Raw genomic sequence first — 17,773 nt, forward strand, 5'->3', positions numbered from 1 at the left:
TGGGTCATCAGTTAATTGGGACAGCCACTTACTTGGTACAACTCTTAAAGAACAGAAACTAGTCACAAAAATAGATGGGATCCTCTTCATTTATTTGGGACTCTATGCTGGTTAATTAAGGAAGGGGACCGTTGCCGACCAACTTCCTACTATCAGCAGACAAATACACTTGTGTCGCCATTAAACACTACACTGTGCTAACAGAGAACAGTTTTTAAATAGTGTCAGTTTCGTGTTTGTGTTCAAACATGGGTGATTTTTGTCAATAATAGTTGGAGAGAAATAAGCAGCAAGACAATTCAGAACAGCTTTGATCACTGCAGCTTCAAGCATTCAGGCTTGGAGATGTCAGAAATGGCTCAGTAAAAACGAAACAATTTCACTAATTCAACAAGTTAGGACCTATAAAGAATTTGAAGGTATCGACAGTCTTCAAAGCTTGCCAAATTCTTATTCACATAGTGTGTTGAAATAATTATAGAGTTTAGATTTGAAAGTCGCTAAGGTACTACTCTCAACTACACAACTAGGTAGTTTGTTCGTTGTGTCCACAACTTGTTGTGTAAAGAAATGCTTCCTGATGTTAGTTTGAAATCTCTCTTTAACCAGTTTCCACCTATGGCCCCGTGTACTTGCTGATAGATTAATTTTGAAATAGCAGCTGGCATCCACCTTACATATACCCTCAATGATTTCGAAATTTTCTATCATGTTTCCTTTCATTCTACATCTACTTAGGCTAAAAAGATTTAATATTTTCAATCTTTCTTCATAGCTCATGTCCTGCAGACCTGGAATGAGTCTCGTCACCCTTCTATGAATTCTCTCCAGTGCCTTCACATCCAACACAAAATATGGAGACCAAAATTGTACACACTATTCAAGGTGTGGCCTCACAAGCACATTATACAGCTTAAGGAGAATGGCTCTAGACTTGAACTCCACATTCCACTAACCTTCCTAATTGCTTCTGTGCATTGTCTAGATGTTGATAGTGATGGGTCTACCAGGATACCCAAATACTTCTCATACTTTCTAACTCAAGACCCTGCCCCATTGTATATTCATATTTAATATTTCTATTTCCTAAAATGTAATACTTTCTAAATGTAATATTTTACATTTATTACATTAACTTTCATGTACCATATTTTCCGCCCAGATCTGGATTTTGTTTACGTCTAACTGTATTGATTCTGCTGCCTGAACGTTATCAGCACATCCCCTAATTTTGTGTCATCTGCAAACTTTACTAGTTTATTTGTTAGTGCTTATCCAAATCATTAATGAAATAGATGTGGCCCCAGAACTGATCCCTGCAGATCCCAAAAATGATCCTCTCACCATAAACCATTGTTTTCTGTTTTTGAGCCAATTTTACACACATTCGCATACCTTCCCTGAATCCCTACCTCCTGTAATTTGATTATTCGCCTTTTGTGGGATACCTTGTCAAAAACTTTCTGAAAGTCCAAGTAAATAATATCAACCACTTGATTGCTATCACAAATTTTAGTTGCCTCTTCTTAGAACTCCAGCATATTAGTAAAACATGATTTCCCCTTTCTGAACCCATGCTAGCTTTCTGCCTATTCTTATCAGCTACTTTTCCTTCTTATTCTTTATTAACGTTTCCATTATCTTACCAACGATACACATTAAGCTTACTGGTCTGTAGCTACCAGGGTCAGTGTGGTCACCTTTCTTATATACTGGGACAACGTTAGCCCATGGTGTGCTAGCAGTATTGACAGTGTTCTAATTTGTCCTGTATTTCATTTAAATACACAATTTGTTACACTGTTAAATGGTAGTTTGTCTTTTATACTTTTTAACTATTTCCATGAAACTTTGGCTAATTGAGGCCGCTGCTTAATTGGGCAAAAATGTACTGGTCCCTGTGTGCCCCAAATAACAGAAATCCACTTTATACTATAGACGACCCAATAGTCAGCAGGATTTAGAGGCGCAAATTTGTAGAGATCGCAGACTGTTGCAAGAAACGCAAGGTTGTGATAGTAGGTGATTTTAACTTTCCATATATTGACTGGGATTCCCATACTGCAATTGGGCTAAATGGGATAGAGTTTATCAAATATGCTCGGAAAAATTTCCTTAATCAATACACAGAGGTCCCAATTAGAGAGAATGCAATACTAGATCTCCAGTAAGGGAATGAGACAGTGCAAGTGACAGAACTTTAAATCATTGAACACTTTGAATCTATGATCACAATGCCAATAGTTTCAATATAATTAAGGAGAAAGGATAGGTCTGGTCCTCAGGTTGAGACTCTAAATTGGAGAAAGGCTAATTTTGATGGTATCAGAAAGGATCTGGCAAGTGTAGATGGGGACAGGTTGTTTTCAGGCAAAGGTGTACTTAGTAAATGGGAGGCTTTAAAAAGTGAAATGCTGAGAATACAGAGTTTATGTTCCTGTCTGAATAAAAGGCAAGGATAACAGGTTTAGGGAACTTTGGTTTTCAAAAAAATATTGAGGACCTGAATGAGGGGAAAAGAAAAAGGAGGTGCATAGCAGGTACAGATAGGAAGGAGAAAATGAGATACTCGAGGAGTACACTTAAGAAGGAAATGAGGAGGGCCAAAAGGAGGCATAAGGTTGCACTACCAAACAAGGTGAAGGAGAATCCCAAGGGCTTCAATAGATAGATTAAAAACAAATGGATAGCAAGGGACAAAATTGAAGACCTATGTGGTCTTCTTTGCAGAGCCTAAAGAGATGGGGGGAAATCATAAATAAAATTTTTGCTTCTGTATTTACTCAGGAAATGGACATAGAGTCTATGGAAGTAAGGCAAAACAACAGCAAGGTTACGGACCATATACAGATTAAAGAGGGAGTGCTTGCAGTCTTGAGACAAATTAGGTTGGATAAATCCCCAGATCCTGACAGGGTGTTCCCTTGACAGGCTAGTGCAGAAATTGCAAGGATCCTACGGAGATATTCAACACATCCTTAGCATCAGGTTGAGGTGCCACAGGATTCGAGGATAGCTAATGTTGTTCCATTGTCTAAAAATAAGCCAGGAAATTATAGGCTAGTACATCTGACATCAGCAGTGGGTAAATTGTGAGAAGGCATTCCAAGGGACTGGATATACAGTACATGTATTTGGATAGACAAGGACTGATTAGGGATAATCAACATAGTTTCGTACATAGTAGGTTGTGTCAAACCAATCTTTTTCGAGGAAGTTACCAGTTACCAGGAAAGTCGATGAAGGCAAAGCAGCGGATGTTATCTATGTTGTCTCTAGCAAGGCCTTTGACAGGATTGCGCATGGAAGGTTATTGAAAAGGTTCAGTCCCTTGGCATTCAGGATGAGGTAGTAAATTGGATTAGACATTAGCTTGATGGGAATAACCAGACAGTGGTAGTAGATGGTTGCCTCTGACTGGAGACCTGTGACAAGTGGTGTGCCGCAGGGATTGGTGCTGGGTCTGTTGTTTGTCAGCTATAATTAAAGATCTAGAAAATGTCGTAAACTGAACATTTGTGAATGACACCAATTTTGGGGACATAGTGAACAGCAAGGAAAGCTTGCAGTGGGACCTGGACCAGCTAAAAAACAAAAGGGCTGAAATACAGCAAATGGAATTTAATGTAGACAAGATTGGAGGGCGGAGCTTAGTCAAGATGGCACTAAACGGCGACTCCTTTGCTTGCATCTTCAGAAACAACTCTATTTCCATCTTTAATATCTCCATTCTTCCCTTTCAGGGTTCTTTTGAAGACCTTGACCTGGAGTTGCACGCTGACTTCAGTTCTTTGCGGGAATGGCACCCACTCTCAGGATTTCACGACTGGCCATTATCCGACATGCCAAGGGCGTGGCCTAAAAGTTCGGCTCTCCTTTGGAGGCCTAGGATCTCGAGGCTCTGGAGACAGGCAGATCGAAAGTCAGTGTCCCTACAGACCGGTGTGCCATGGGAACTGGAAGATCTTTGGCTGTGTGCCCAGAGACCTGAGATCTTTGGGCACAGAGCTCGGAAAAAGCGACACAACGGACTTTTAATATCGTAAACCAGCGAGTTATTTGTTATTTCTTCCCTCTCACTGTGAAACGGAGACATCTCTTTCCCCCTTATTAGGGAAAGAGAGAACGTGGTATGTCGAATACTGGGTAAACGCATAGTTTTTGGAGTACTGCAAGTCTGTGTCTTTGCTGTTGCTTTTGCTACATGCTTGAGTGCTTGGTGATGGGTGCCAATGCTATTTTTTGCTGGTGGGGGGAAGGGGGATCGTGCTTGCTGCCACTTACATGAGGGAGGGAGGTTAGCTGGGGGGACTTTAGGGTTCTAACATTTAACTGTCATTCATACTTTGGGGCACTCCTCTGTTTTCATGGATGGTTGCAAAGAAAAACCATTTCAGGATGTACATTCTATACATTTCTCTGACATTAAATGTACCTTTGAAACAAGTCTGAGGTATTACACTTTGGGAGGACAAACCAGGGTAGAACTTAAACGGTGACCAGTAGGGCATGGAGGAATGCGGTAGAAGAGAAGATTCTAGGAAGACATAGATAACATTTGTAAAGAGCTTTAAGCACACTGGCCTTCATAAATCAAAGTATTGAGTACTGATGTTGGGATGTTATCTTAAAGTTGTATAAGATGTTGGTGAGGCCCAATTTGGAGTATTGTGTGCAACTCTGATCACCTGCACACTGGAAAGGCATGAATAAGGTTGAAAGAGCACAGAGAAAATATACAGGAATGCTGCCAGGACTTGAGTTAAAGGGAAAGGTTGAATAACTTGGGATCTTATTCCCTAGAGCGTATGAGAATGAGAGGAAATTTGATAGAGGTATACAAAATTATGAAGGGTATAGGTTGAGTAAATGCAAGCAGGCTTTTTCCACTTAGATTTGGTGAGTACAACTAGAGGTCATGGGTTAAAAGTGAAAAGTGAAATGTTCAGAGGAACATGAGGGGGGAATGTCTTCATTCAGAGGGTGGTGTGAGTGTGGAATGAACTAAGAGTGGAAGTGGTGGATTCAGGTTCAATTTCAACATTTAAAAGAAATTTCGATAGCTACTTGGAAGCGAGGAGTGTGGCGGGCTATGGTCCAGGTGCAGATCGACGGGACTAGGCACATTAATAGTTCGAAAGAGACACAATGGGCCGAAGGCCTGTTTTGGTGCTGCGGTGTTCTAAGGTTCTATGATTCTAAATTACGCAACATTTACTCAAATGCAGATATTCTAGTAAACATTACAATTCAACTGCAAAGAATCCAGGGTTTTTTCCCCCCTTCACTTTTCTTATGATTGTAAAACTATAAATTCAAAGGACACCTACTCAGCTATTCATATGTCAGAAGGAAAAACAAAAAAGTGGACAATTTTCCAGGAAATGCAATTGAATTACATTTAACTTTACTCGCCCCATCAATGAACTTCTCACAACCTATGGGCTCCCTTTCAAGGACTCTTATCTCATGTACTCAATATTTATTGCTTATTTATTATTAATATTTTTTTTCCCTTTTATATTTGCAGTTTGTTGTCTTTTGCACATTGGTCGTGTGTCCTTCCTGTTGGGTGTGGTCTTTCACTGATTCTATTACGTTTCTTGGATTTACTGTTTATGTAATTTACTATTTGAAAACCAGTCTCAGGGTTGTACATGGTGATATATATGTACTTTGGTAATACTTTTATTTTGAACTTTAATCACTAATTTTGTAAATACATGCAGATAAATGAAATTTTACTTAGTATCAGCATAGGCCTTCACAAATCATTCATCTATTCCAAACAGAAACCATTCAATGGTCCTTTACCTCCCAAATGCATTGCCTCTGTAGAATCTACTTCTGTATGGCTGTTTAGGCAATTCCTGAAAAACAAAAGGTAGTATAAAATGCCAACAATTTATCACGGTAACATCAATTTTCTAAAGCAGGTAGATGGCCTGTAATCACAAGCGATCCTACAGATTCTGGAAATCCAGAGCAACACACACAAAATGCTGGAGGAACTCAGTAGGTCAGGCAGCAGCTATGGAAATGAACAGCTGATGTTTTGGGCCAAGACCTTTCATCAGGACTGGAATGGAAGGGGGAGTAAGCCAGAATAAGAAGATGGGTGGGAAGGAGAAGGAGTACAAGCTAAAAGGTGATAGGTGAAACTGAGAAGTGAAGAAGTGAAGGATGGAAAAGGTAAAGGACTGGAGAAGAAGAAATCTAATAGGAGAAAAAAAGTGGACCACAGGAGAAAGGGAAGGAGGAAAGGCACCGGGGGAGGTGACAGACAGGCATGTAGGTGAGAAGAGAGTAGTTAAGGGGCAGCCAAAGTGGGGAATCGAAAGGGGAGGGGAATTACTGGAAGTTAGTAAAATCAATGTTCATGCCAGCAGGTTGGAATAGGAATATGAGATGTTGCTCCACCAACCTGAGAGTGGCCTCATCATGGCAATACAGGCAACCATGGATTGACACGTCAAAATGGGAACGGGGATTTGAATTCAAATGGTTGGATCTTGCTTTTTACAGATGGAGCGAATGCGCTCAATAAAGCAGTCCCACAATCTACATCAATGTAGATGGTTCAATTGGAGAGGATCCACAACTCTAGATTTCTTAAATGAGGCATGGAAAGTGACTGAAGTGTATTCTGGTTTCCTCCTACTTTCCAAATCATACCAGTTAGTAAGTTCATTAGTCATTGGGCTAGAAGGATGTGTTCTGCGCTCTAAATAATAAATAAAACAGAATGAAAAGTGACTGAAGTGTCAGTGGAGGAGCATTTTGGGTGCAGCGATCATAATTCTATTAGTTTTACAAACAGTTGTGGAAAAGGACTGGCCCACAAATTAAAGTGGGGAGACAGATTTTGAAGGAATTTCCAAAGTTTGATTGGGGGAGGCTGTTGGCACGTAAGTGGATTTCTGGCAAGTGGGAGGCTTTTAAAAGTGAGATGGGGATTTTAGTTACAATATGTTCCTGTAAGAGAAAAGGACAAGGTTGGCAAAATTAGGGAATTTAAAAACGCAAACACGAGAAAATCTGCAGATGCTGCAATTTCAAGCAACACACATAAAAATTGCTAGTGACGCAGCAGGCCAGACAGCATCTATAGGAAGAAGGTACAGTCGACGTTTCCGGCCGAGACCCTTCGTCAGGACTAACTAAGAGAAGATGAGGGAATCCTGGTTCACAAAGAATCCTAAGGGTCAAGTCAGGAAAAATGAGGCATACAGCAGCTGGGAACAAGTGAAACCCTAAATATAAGACATGTAGGAGTACACTTAAGTGGGAAATCAGCAGGGCGAAAAGGAAAATGAGATATCTCTGGCAAATAAGGTAGAAGAGAATCCAATAGATTCTACAAATATACTAAAAGCAAAAGACTATCTATAGGGAGGAAGTCCTCTTCAATGTATGGAACGACAGGTGGGCAAGGTCTTAAATGAATATTTTTATCTGTATTAAATAAGCAAAAGATGACACTTAATGGAAATTAATAATACTTTGGATATATCTACTTTATAAAAGAAAGATAGTGTATAACGTGAGCACATCCTTCAGGAGGGTGAACCCACAGAAAGCATCAGACCCAGATTGGATACCTGGTCAAGTGCTAAAATACCTGTGCTGATCAACTGACTCGAGTGCTCACTGATATGTTTAACCTCCTGCTTCAGCAGTCTAAGGTACCCAACTGCCTCAGGGGTAGAAGATGGAGGCAAAGTTCCATTCTGTCCTTAAATTTACTTGGTCCATTTCTGACACCTTTCTCTCTCTCTCCTTTTTCAATCTCTGTCTCCAAGTCGGAGGTCAGTCTATCTACTGATATCTTTCATATAACCACTGACTCTCACATCTATCTGGACTATAACTTTTCTCAACCTGTCACCTGTAAACATTCCATCCCCTTCTCTCAGTCCCTCCATTGCTGCTGCATCTGTTCTCAGGAGGAGGCTCTTCACTCCAGAACAACTGAAATGTCCTCCTCCTTCAAAGAAAGGGGCTTCCCTTCCTCCACCATCAACACTGCCCTCACCCACATCTCTTCCATTTCAAGCACATCTGCCCTCACCCTATGCCCCCACTGCTACGTCAAGGGTAGGGTTCCTCTTGTCCTCACCTACTACCCCAATATCCTCCACATCTAGCTCATAGTTCTCCGCAACTTTCACCATCACATACAAGATTCCATCAGCAAGCATATCTTTCCCTACCCTCACACGATTGGCAGAGATCGCTCTCCACGTGTCTCTCATCCATTTGTCCCTCCCCACTAATCTCCCCCCGGCACTTACCCTTCCAAGTGGAACAAGTGCCTCACCTGTCTCTACACATCCTCCGTCACTATCATTCAGGACCCCAAACAGCCCTCCCAGGTGAGGCAACACTTCATCTGCGAGTTGGTTGGGGTCATGTACTGTATCTGGTGCTCCTAATGTGGCATCCTGTATATCAGTGAGACCTAACGTAGACTGGGAGACCCCTTTGCCACGCACTTTTACCCCATCCGCCACAAAAAGCGAGATCTCCCAATGACCACCCACTTCAATTCTACTTATCAGACCCATTCTGACACATCAGTCCATGGTCTCCTCTACTGCTGCGATGAGGCCACACTTAGGTTGAAGGAGCAACCCCCCTGGGCAGCCCTCAACCTGATGGCATGAACATCAGTTTCTTGAACTTCTGGTAATTGCCTCCCCCCCCACCGCCCTCTCCCCATGTCACCATTTCCCTGTTCTTTCTCTCACCTTATCTCCTTACCTGCCCATCACCTCCCTCTGGTGCCCATCCCCCTTCCCTTTCTTCCATGGTCTTTTGTCCTCTCCAATCAGATTACCCCTTCTCCAGCCCTTTATCTCTTTTACCAATCAACTTCCCAGCTCTTTTTTTCACCCTCTCCTGGTTTTGCCTATCACCTGCAACCTTGTGCTTCTTCCTCCCCCTTCCCGCACCTTCTCATTCTGACTTCTCTCCTCTCTTTCCTGTCCTGATGAAGGGTCTCAGACCAAAACATTGACTCTTTTCCATAGATGCTGCCTGGCCCGCTGAGTTTTCCAGCATTTTGTTGCTGTATATTGCTCTGGATTTCCAGAATTTGCAGATTTTCTCTTGACTGATTAGGGATAGTCAACATGGCTTTGTACATGGAAATTATATCTTACAAATATGACTAAGTTTTGATATTTTGAAGAGGGGATGAATAGAATTAAGGTAGTCGTGGTCTACAATAACTTCACCAAAGCATTCTATGAGATTCTGCACGATAGACTAGTCAGGAAAATTAGTATAGAAGTGATCCAGGTTGAGTTAGCCAATGGATACAAAATTAGCTTGTAGACGAAGGAGTCAAAAGGTGATAATGGGGGCTTATCTTCCAGATTGGTGGTCTATGACCAGTAGTGTATCACAGCTATTGGTGCTGGTTGCACTATTGTTTGTCATCTATATTTATTATTTTGATGATAATGTAATTAGCATGGCCAGTAAGCTTACAGAAAAATCTAAAATTAGTGATATAAAGCCAAAATAAGACCATCTGACAAAGTAGCAGAATTAGGCTATTTGGCCCATCGAGTCCGCTCCGCCATTTCATCATGGCTGATCCATTTCCCTCTTAGCCCCAATGTCCTGGCTTCTCCCCGTATCTCTTCATGCCCTGACTAATCAGAATCATAATCAGGTTTATTATCACCGGCATGTGACATGAAATTTGTTAACTTAGCAGCAGCAGCTCAATGCAATACATAATCTAGCAGAGAGAAAAATAAATAAACAATAATAAACAAATCAATTACATATATTAAACAGATTTTTTTAAAACGTAAATACTATATATTAAAAAAAGTGAGGTAGTGTCCAAAGATTCAATGTTCATTTAGAAATCGGATGGTGGAGGGGAAGAAGCTTTTCCTGAATCGCTAAGTGTGTGCCTTCAGGCTTCATTACCTTCTACCTGATGGTAACAGTGAGAAAATCACAAAGCTATCAACCTCTGCCTTAAATATACCCAATGACTAAGGCTCCATAGCCACCTAGGGCAACGAACTCCACAGATTCACCACACTCTGGCTAAAGAAATTCCTTCTCACCTTTGTTCTAAACGGACATCTCTCTATTCTCAGGCCGTGTCATCTGGTCTTAGACTCCCCCACCATAGGAAACATCCTTTCCACATCCACCCTACTCAGGCCTTTGAACACTTGATAGGTTTCTATCAGATCCCCCTTCATTCTTCCCAATTCCAGTGAGACTCATATGATAAGCCATTCAACCCCTGAATCATTTTTGTGAACCTCTGTTGAAAATTCTCCCAATGTCAACACATCCTTTCTTAGATAAAAGGCTGTTGATAGGGCAAAATTGCAGTCAACAGGATGAGTTGCAATGTAAAAGGCCGACAAAATCAAAAACAGTGAATATAGGACTGAAGGTGTTGTGTTTGAATGCGCACAGTATACAAAATAAGGTCGATGAACTGGCAGCATAGCTGCAAATTGACAGAAATGATGTAGCAGACATCACTGAATTATGGCTGAAAGAAGATTATAGCTGGGAGCTTAATGTCCAAGGATACACATTGTATTGAAAGGATAGGCAGGAAAGCGGGGGGGGGGGCGGCATTGCTCTGTTGGTAAAAAATTAAATCAAGTTAATAAAAAGAGGTGACATAGGGTCAGAAGGTGTTGTATCATTTTGGATAGAACTAAGGAACTGCAAGAGTAAAAAGACTCTGAATGGAGTTGTATACAGACGCCCCCCCGCCCCCCCAAACAGTAGTAAGGATGTGGCCTACAAATTACAAAAGAAGATAGAAAATACATGCTAAAAGGGCAATGTTACAATAGTTCTGGGGGACTGCACTATGCAAGTAGATTGGGAAAATCAGCCTGGTGCTGGATTCCAGTCGGGGGAATTTCTAGAAAGTCTTCGAGATGGGTTTTTAGAGCAGCTCATGTTTGAGCCCACTAAGAGATCAGGTATTCTGGATTGGGTGTTGTGCAATGAACCAGAATTGATTAGAGAGCTTAAGGTAAAAGAACCTTTAGGGCAAATGATCACAAATGATCAAAGTCACCCTGAAATTTGAGGAGAAGCTAAAGTCAGATGTATCAGTATTACAGTGGAGTAAAGGGAATTACAGAGACATGAAAGAGGAGTTGGCCAGAATTGACTGGAAAACAACATTGGCAGAACAGTAATGTCTGAAATTTCTGGGAGCAATTTGGAAGGCACAGGATAGATACATCCCAAAGAAGTACTCTGAAGGAAAGATGACACAACCGTGGATAACAAGAGAAGTCGAAGCCAACATAAAAGCCAAAGAGAGTGCACGTAACAGATCAAAAATTAGTAGGAAGTTAGAGGACTGGGAAGCTTTTAAAACCCAACAGAAGGTAACTAAAAAGTCATTAAAAAGGTAAGGACAGAATATGAAAGTAAGCTCACCAATAATATTAAAGAGAGTACCAAAAGTTTCTTCAAATACATTAAGTGTAAAAGGTGAGATTGGATAATGTATCACCGGAAAATGATGCTGGACAAGTAGTAATGGGGGAACAACAAAATGGTGGAGAAACTGAATAAGTATTTTGCATCATTCTTCACAGTAGAAAACACAAGTAGTATAGTGGAAGTTCCAGGTGTCAGGGGTCATGAAGTGTGTTAAGTTACCATAACTAGAGAGGAGGTTCATGGGAAATTAAAAGGTCTGAAGGTAGATAAGACACCTGGATCAGATGGTGTACACCACAAAGTTCTAAAAGAGGGAGCTGAAGATATCGTGGAGACATTAGTAATGATCTTTCAAGAATCACTAGATTATGGAATAGTTCCAGAAGACTGGAAAATTGCAAATGTCACTCCATTCTTCAAGAAGGGAGAGAGGCAGTAGAAAGAAAACTATAGAACAGTTAGTCTGACCTCAGTGGTTGGAAAGCTGTTGGAATCGATTATTAAGGATGAGGTCCTGGGGTACTTGGAGGCACATGATAAAATAGGCCATAGTCAGCATGATTATCTCAAGGGAAAATCTTGCCTGACAAATCTGTTGGAATTCTTTGAAGAAATAACAGCAGAATAGATAAAGGAGAATCGGCTGATGTTGTGTATTTAGATTTTCAGAAAGCCTTTGACAAGGTGCCAGGCGTGAAGCTGCTTATCAAGTTAAGAGCCTACAGTATTACAGGAAAGATTCTAGAATGGATAAAACAGTGGCTGATTGTCAAGAGGCAAAGAGTGGGAATAAAGGAGGCCATTTCTGGCTGGCTGCTAGCGACTAGTGGTGTTTCACAGGGGTCGGTGTTAAGACAGATTCTTTTTACATTATATCTCAATGATTTGGATAATGGAATTGATGGCTTTGTTGTAAAGTTTGCAGGCAATATGAAGATAGTTAGAGGGTCAGGTAGTTTTAAGGAAGTAGAGGGGCTACAGAAGGACTTAAGACAGATTAGGAGAATGGGCAAGGAAATGGCAGATGAAATAAAGTGTCAGGAAAATATGCCTTTGGTAGAAGAAATGAAAGGGTTGATTATTTCCAAAATGGAGAGAAAATGCCAAAAAACTATGGTGCAAAGGGAGTTGGGAGTCCTTGTGCAGGATTCTCTAAAGGTTAATTTGCAGGTTGAGTCTGTGGTGAGGAAGGCAAATGCAATGTTAGCATTCATTTCAAGAGGACTAGACTACAAAAGCAAGGATGTAATGTTGAGACATTATAAAGCACCGGTCAAGCTTCACTTGGAGTATTGCGAGCAGTTTTGGGCCCCTCATCTTGGAAGGGATGTGCTGAAACTGGAGAAGGTTCAAAAGAGGCTCATAAAAATGATTGCAGGATTGGATGGCATTTGATATGAAGACCGTATGTTGGCTTTGGGCCCGAATTCACTGGAGTTCAGAAGAATTAGGGGTGATCTCATTGAAATCTATCAAATGATGAAAGGCCTTGATAGAGTGGATGAGGAGATAATGTTTTCAATGGTGGGAGAGTCTAAAAGCAGAGGACACAGCCTCAAAATAGAGGGGTAGAGTGTCCTTTTAGAATGGAGATGAGGAGGAATTTCTTTAGACAGAGAGTGGTGAACCTGTGGAATTCTTTGACACAAGCAGCTGGGGAGGCCAGTTTTTTATGTGTATATATAAAACAGAGGTGGAGAGTGTGACGAGAATACACATAAATTAAGATGTTTGCTGGCCTGGGCTAGCACCAGTGGCATCAGCAGTTGGTCTGCCACCTGTCCTCAGGGGAGGGAGCGATAAGGAACACAATGAAGCAGCATTTGGAGATGTTAATGAAGGAGCCATCAGTCTGGGTATTGTCAAGAGCGGCTCCCCCTTTGAACCCTGAACTGTTTGAAGTGACGGACAAGCGATACCCCAGCAGGGGGATAAAAAGGGACAGGTTCGCTAAGGCAAGACACACACGACACCACAAGGTAACGAGACCCTGGAAGCGGTGCCCCCCCGCAAGTCGGCGGGAGTCATTTGGAAGGCTGGTTGCGGAACCAAGCCATAGACGCACAGGGTGGAAAGGTACGATCAGCGGGAACCCGGTGTGTGTCCACCCTTGCTTGGGTGCCAGGTTCACTGCAGAGGATCGACCGCATCTGGAGGAGGGGTCACAGATGACCTCAGGTGACATCACAAAGGACTCGCCCAAAAAGCTGCTTGTGAGCAATATCGCAGGTCTGTGTGTGGAAGCCGTTTTGAATGATCATTCATTCTTGTTCTCTCTCTCCTTCCCCCACATTGTCCATCGCCACGGCAACGATTACTGCGAACTGAACTAAATTGGACTGAACTTTGCGTCACTTTGAAATTGGTCATTTACCCCTAGACAACAATAGAGCTTGATTGATCCTGTTATCTTAATTCGGTGTACATGTGTGTTTATCATTGCTGAACTGTTGCATTTATTATCCTTTCGATTACTGTGTTGCTCGTTTCTTTAATAAAACTTTCTTAGTTCTAGTAATCCAGACTCCAACTGAGTGATCCATTTCTGCTGGTTTGGCAACCCAGTTACGGGGTACGTAACAAGAGGTTCTCGATTGGTCAGAGCATGAAGGGATTTGGGGAGAAGGCAGGAGATTGGGGCTGAGAGGAAAACTGCGTCAGCCATTATCAAATGGTGAAGCACTCTATAGGCCAAATGGCCTAATTCTGCTCCTATATCTTATAGTCAAAAACTGCTCACAATACTCCAAGTGAGGCCTCACCAGCGCCTTATAAAGCCTTAACTTTACATCCTTGCTATTACATTTTAATCCTCTGGAATTGAATGCTAACATCGCATTTGCCTTCCTCATCACAGACTCAACCTACAAGTTAACCTTTAAGGAATCCTACCCTATACAAGGACTCCCAAGTCCCTTTGTGCCTCAGACTTTTGAATTTTCTCTCTATTTAGAAAATAGTCAATGCTCTTACTTCTTCTACCAAAGTGCATGACCATATACTTCCCAGCACAGTATTCCATCTACCATTTCCTTGTCCATTTTTCTAATGTTTAAGTCCATCCGTAACCTCTCTGCTTCCTGAACATTACCTAACCCTCCGCCCATCTTCGAATCATCTGTAAACTTGGCCACAAGGCCATCAATTCCTTTATCCAATCATTGACATATAATGTAAAGGGAGGAACGTCGACTCAGACCATGAGAGGCCTGCATCGGGCATTTTCATGCCTTACAAGGCGCAGATCGGAAGTCTGTGTGGGGTGCCACTCCTTGCACAGACTAGAGCAATATGTGATTAAGTGCCTTGCTCAAGGGCACAAACATGCTGCCAGAGCTGAGGCTCGAACTAGCAACCTTCAGATAACTAGACGAACGCCTTAACCACTTGGCCACGTGTCCAATGCATATAATGTAAAAAGCAGTCCCAACACAGACCCCCTATGGAACACCACCTCGAGCAACCAACCAGAAAAGGCTCCCTTTATTCCCACTCCTTGCCTCCTGCCGATAAGCCAATGCTCTATCCATGCTAGAATCTTTCCTATAATATAATGGGCTCTTAACTTGTTTAGCAGCCTCATGGGTGGCACCTTGTCAAACATCTTCTGAAAATCCAAGTGAACCACCTTCACTGATTCCCCTTTGTCTATCCTGCTTGTTATTTCTTCAAGGAATTCCAACAGATTTGAAAGGCAAGATTTTCCCTCAAGGAAACAATGTTGACTACAGCCAATTTTATCACATGCCTTCATGTACCCTGAAACCATATCCTTAACAAATGACTCTAACATCTTCCTAACCAGAAGAGGCATGTCTCTTGTGGAGGCAGTAGTAATAATGTTTGAAGAATCAATGGTTCCAGATGACTGGAAAATTGCAAATGTCACTCCACTCTTCAAGAAGGGAGAGAGGGAGAAAACAGGAAATTATAGACCAATTAATCTGACCTGTGTTTGGCTAGATGCTGGAATCGATTGTTAAGGATATGGTGTAACCCATCTGGTCTAGGTGAATTATCTACCTTCAGACGTTTCAGTTTCCCAAGCACCATCAGTCAGACATGCTAGGCAAAAATTTTAAATAGTCAATTAAACCAACAACCATCGCACTTACAGGATGAAGGAGGCACTTGGAGAAATATCATGCAGCCACTCAAATGATATCATAGATCAGAATAAAACCATATTCATTGAAGCTGTAAGACTGCTACAGCACTATAAGACATATCAGCAGATTATGCCATTCAGCCCATAGAGTCATTCCATCATAGCTGGTTCTGGATCCCATCACTACATAATGGCCTTCTTGCCATATCCTTTAATGCTCTGACCAATCAGGAAACTATCGACTTCCACTTTAAATCTACCCACTGACTTGGCCCCCACCATACTGTGAGACACAGCATTCCACTGATTTACTACTCTCGTTAAAAAAAATCTTCCTTTCCTCTGTTCTAAAGGGTCACCCTTCAATTTTGAGGCTGTACCCTCTAGTTCTAGATACACCCACTGTAGGAAACATCATCTCTACATCCACTTTATCTAGTACTTTCAACATTCAGTAGGTTTCAATGAGATCACCATGCATTCTTCTAAATTCCACTGAGTACAGGCCCAACGCTGCCAAATGATCATCCTCGTGAAGACTTTCTCCAATGACAACGCATCCTTTCTGAGATAAAACTGTTGACAACGCTCCATGCGGCCTGACTGGTGTCTCGTAAAGGCTCAGCCTTATCTTCTTGCTTTTATATTCCATTCCCCTTAAAAGGAGACTTTTGCAGGCATTCAAACTCATTCTGGCAGCCCAATCAGCAGCAGGAGCAGGTCACAGTGACAAGGTTTCTTGCAGATCAGGGACGCTTGTTTAAAAGTACAGAAGGGACAAGCAGGGCGGCCATTGTTAGGAGTAGGCCAGTGGTGTCAAGCTGTGACTCAAAGAAGGCTTCAGCTCGAAAGAGGTGCTGGCTCTGGGTAAGCTTTTGTTAAGGTTCCCTTTTTTCTTCCCCCCTTACTATCCCTAGTGCAGTAAATGACTGTTGTGTGTTCTTCATGCCAGATGCTGGAGTCCTAGGACAGGGGTCCCCAACCTTTTTTGCACTGCAGACCGGTTTAATATTGACAATATTCTTGCGGACCGGCCGACTGGGAGGTGGGGGGGGGGGGAGTAGGGTTGCCAACTGACAAAAGTAGCGGTCAAATACATTGTGTTTACCCGGAGAAAGACTACAATGACCATGAAGCCTTGCATGGGCACTAGTGTGCATGTGTGTACGTGCCAATTTTTTCCCCCTACAAATCGTTTTTGGCGATTCTGTTCGGGGGGGGGGTTAATCATGACCGGAATATAGGTGATAAGTGGCTAATACACTCAATTTCATTTCTAAAAGGGTTTATCTAACAAATTTAATATTAAACACACAGCCCATAGTTTCCTTGCATGAATATAGTGATAAGTCAATTATCAGGGGAGGACAGTGGAGCTTGAAGAAAGTATTGAACGAACTTCCAGTAGAAGTGGTAGAGGCAGGTTTGATATAATCATTTAAAGAAAAATTGGATAGGTATATGGACAGGAGAGGAATGGAGGGTTATGGGCTGAGTGCAGGTCGGTGGAACTAGGTGAGAGTAGCGTCGGCACGGGCTAAAAGGGCTGAGATCGCCTGCTTCCGTGCTGTAATTGTTATATGGTTATATAAGTCACTTATAAGTCAATAGCATCATAACATTTTAAGTAATGTTTGGATATTAAACACACAGCACATATTTTCCCCATATGAACATATAAAATCATTGCAACGCACCAATATCGCTGAATCAGTGGGAGCCCTGGGCTGAATACTTGTTTTCCTGCAACAAGACAGTCCTATCGAGGGGTGATGGGAGACAGCGATACTCAAAGGGGGTTCCTTATGTCTAGTCTATTCTGCAATTTAGTTTTCGTTGCATTCATTGCAGAGATATATCGGAAATGGAAGCAACCTTTTCAGTGCTTTCATGGTTACCTCAGGATATTTAGCCTTGAGTTTGATCCAGAATGCTGGCAGAGATATTATGTCAAACATACTTTTTAGCCCGCCGTCATTTGCAAGCTCAAGGAGTTGATCTCCTTCCCGCGCTGACACGGATGATGCGTGGGTAATGACCTTGTGTGCATTCCAGCTCAACAGTGGGCGTGACAGGGAATGCGGAAAGGTGCAGCTGACTCATATCGCCAAATCATATCATTTCCTCGCAGCCCGGTAGCGCATGCTTTGTGGCCCGGTGGTTGGGGACCGCTGTCCTAGGAGACTCAGAGTCTCCCAGCGAACTACATCT

General features: G+C 42.1%; 1 protein-coding gene across 1 annotated transcript in view; it reads right to left on the bottom strand.

The window, feature by feature from the left end:
* Positions 1-17,773, bottom strand: part of LOC134347087 (uncharacterized) — a 136,095-nt gene that overhangs the window by 94,501 nt on the left and 23,821 nt on the right. Inside the window, exon 2 of the mRNA XM_063049200.1 lies at positions 5,815-5,870. Within this exon, the coding sequence (XP_062905270.1) occupies positions 5,815-5,870 (56 nt within the window). The remainder of the gene's footprint in view (positions 1-5,814; positions 5,871-17,773) is intronic.

Source organism: Mobula hypostoma, chromosome 5 (assembly GCF_963921235.1).
Source record: "Mobula hypostoma chromosome 5, sMobHyp1.1, whole genome shotgun sequence".
Lineage (NCBI taxonomy): Eukaryota > Metazoa > Chordata > Chondrichthyes > Myliobatiformes > Myliobatidae > Mobula > Mobula hypostoma.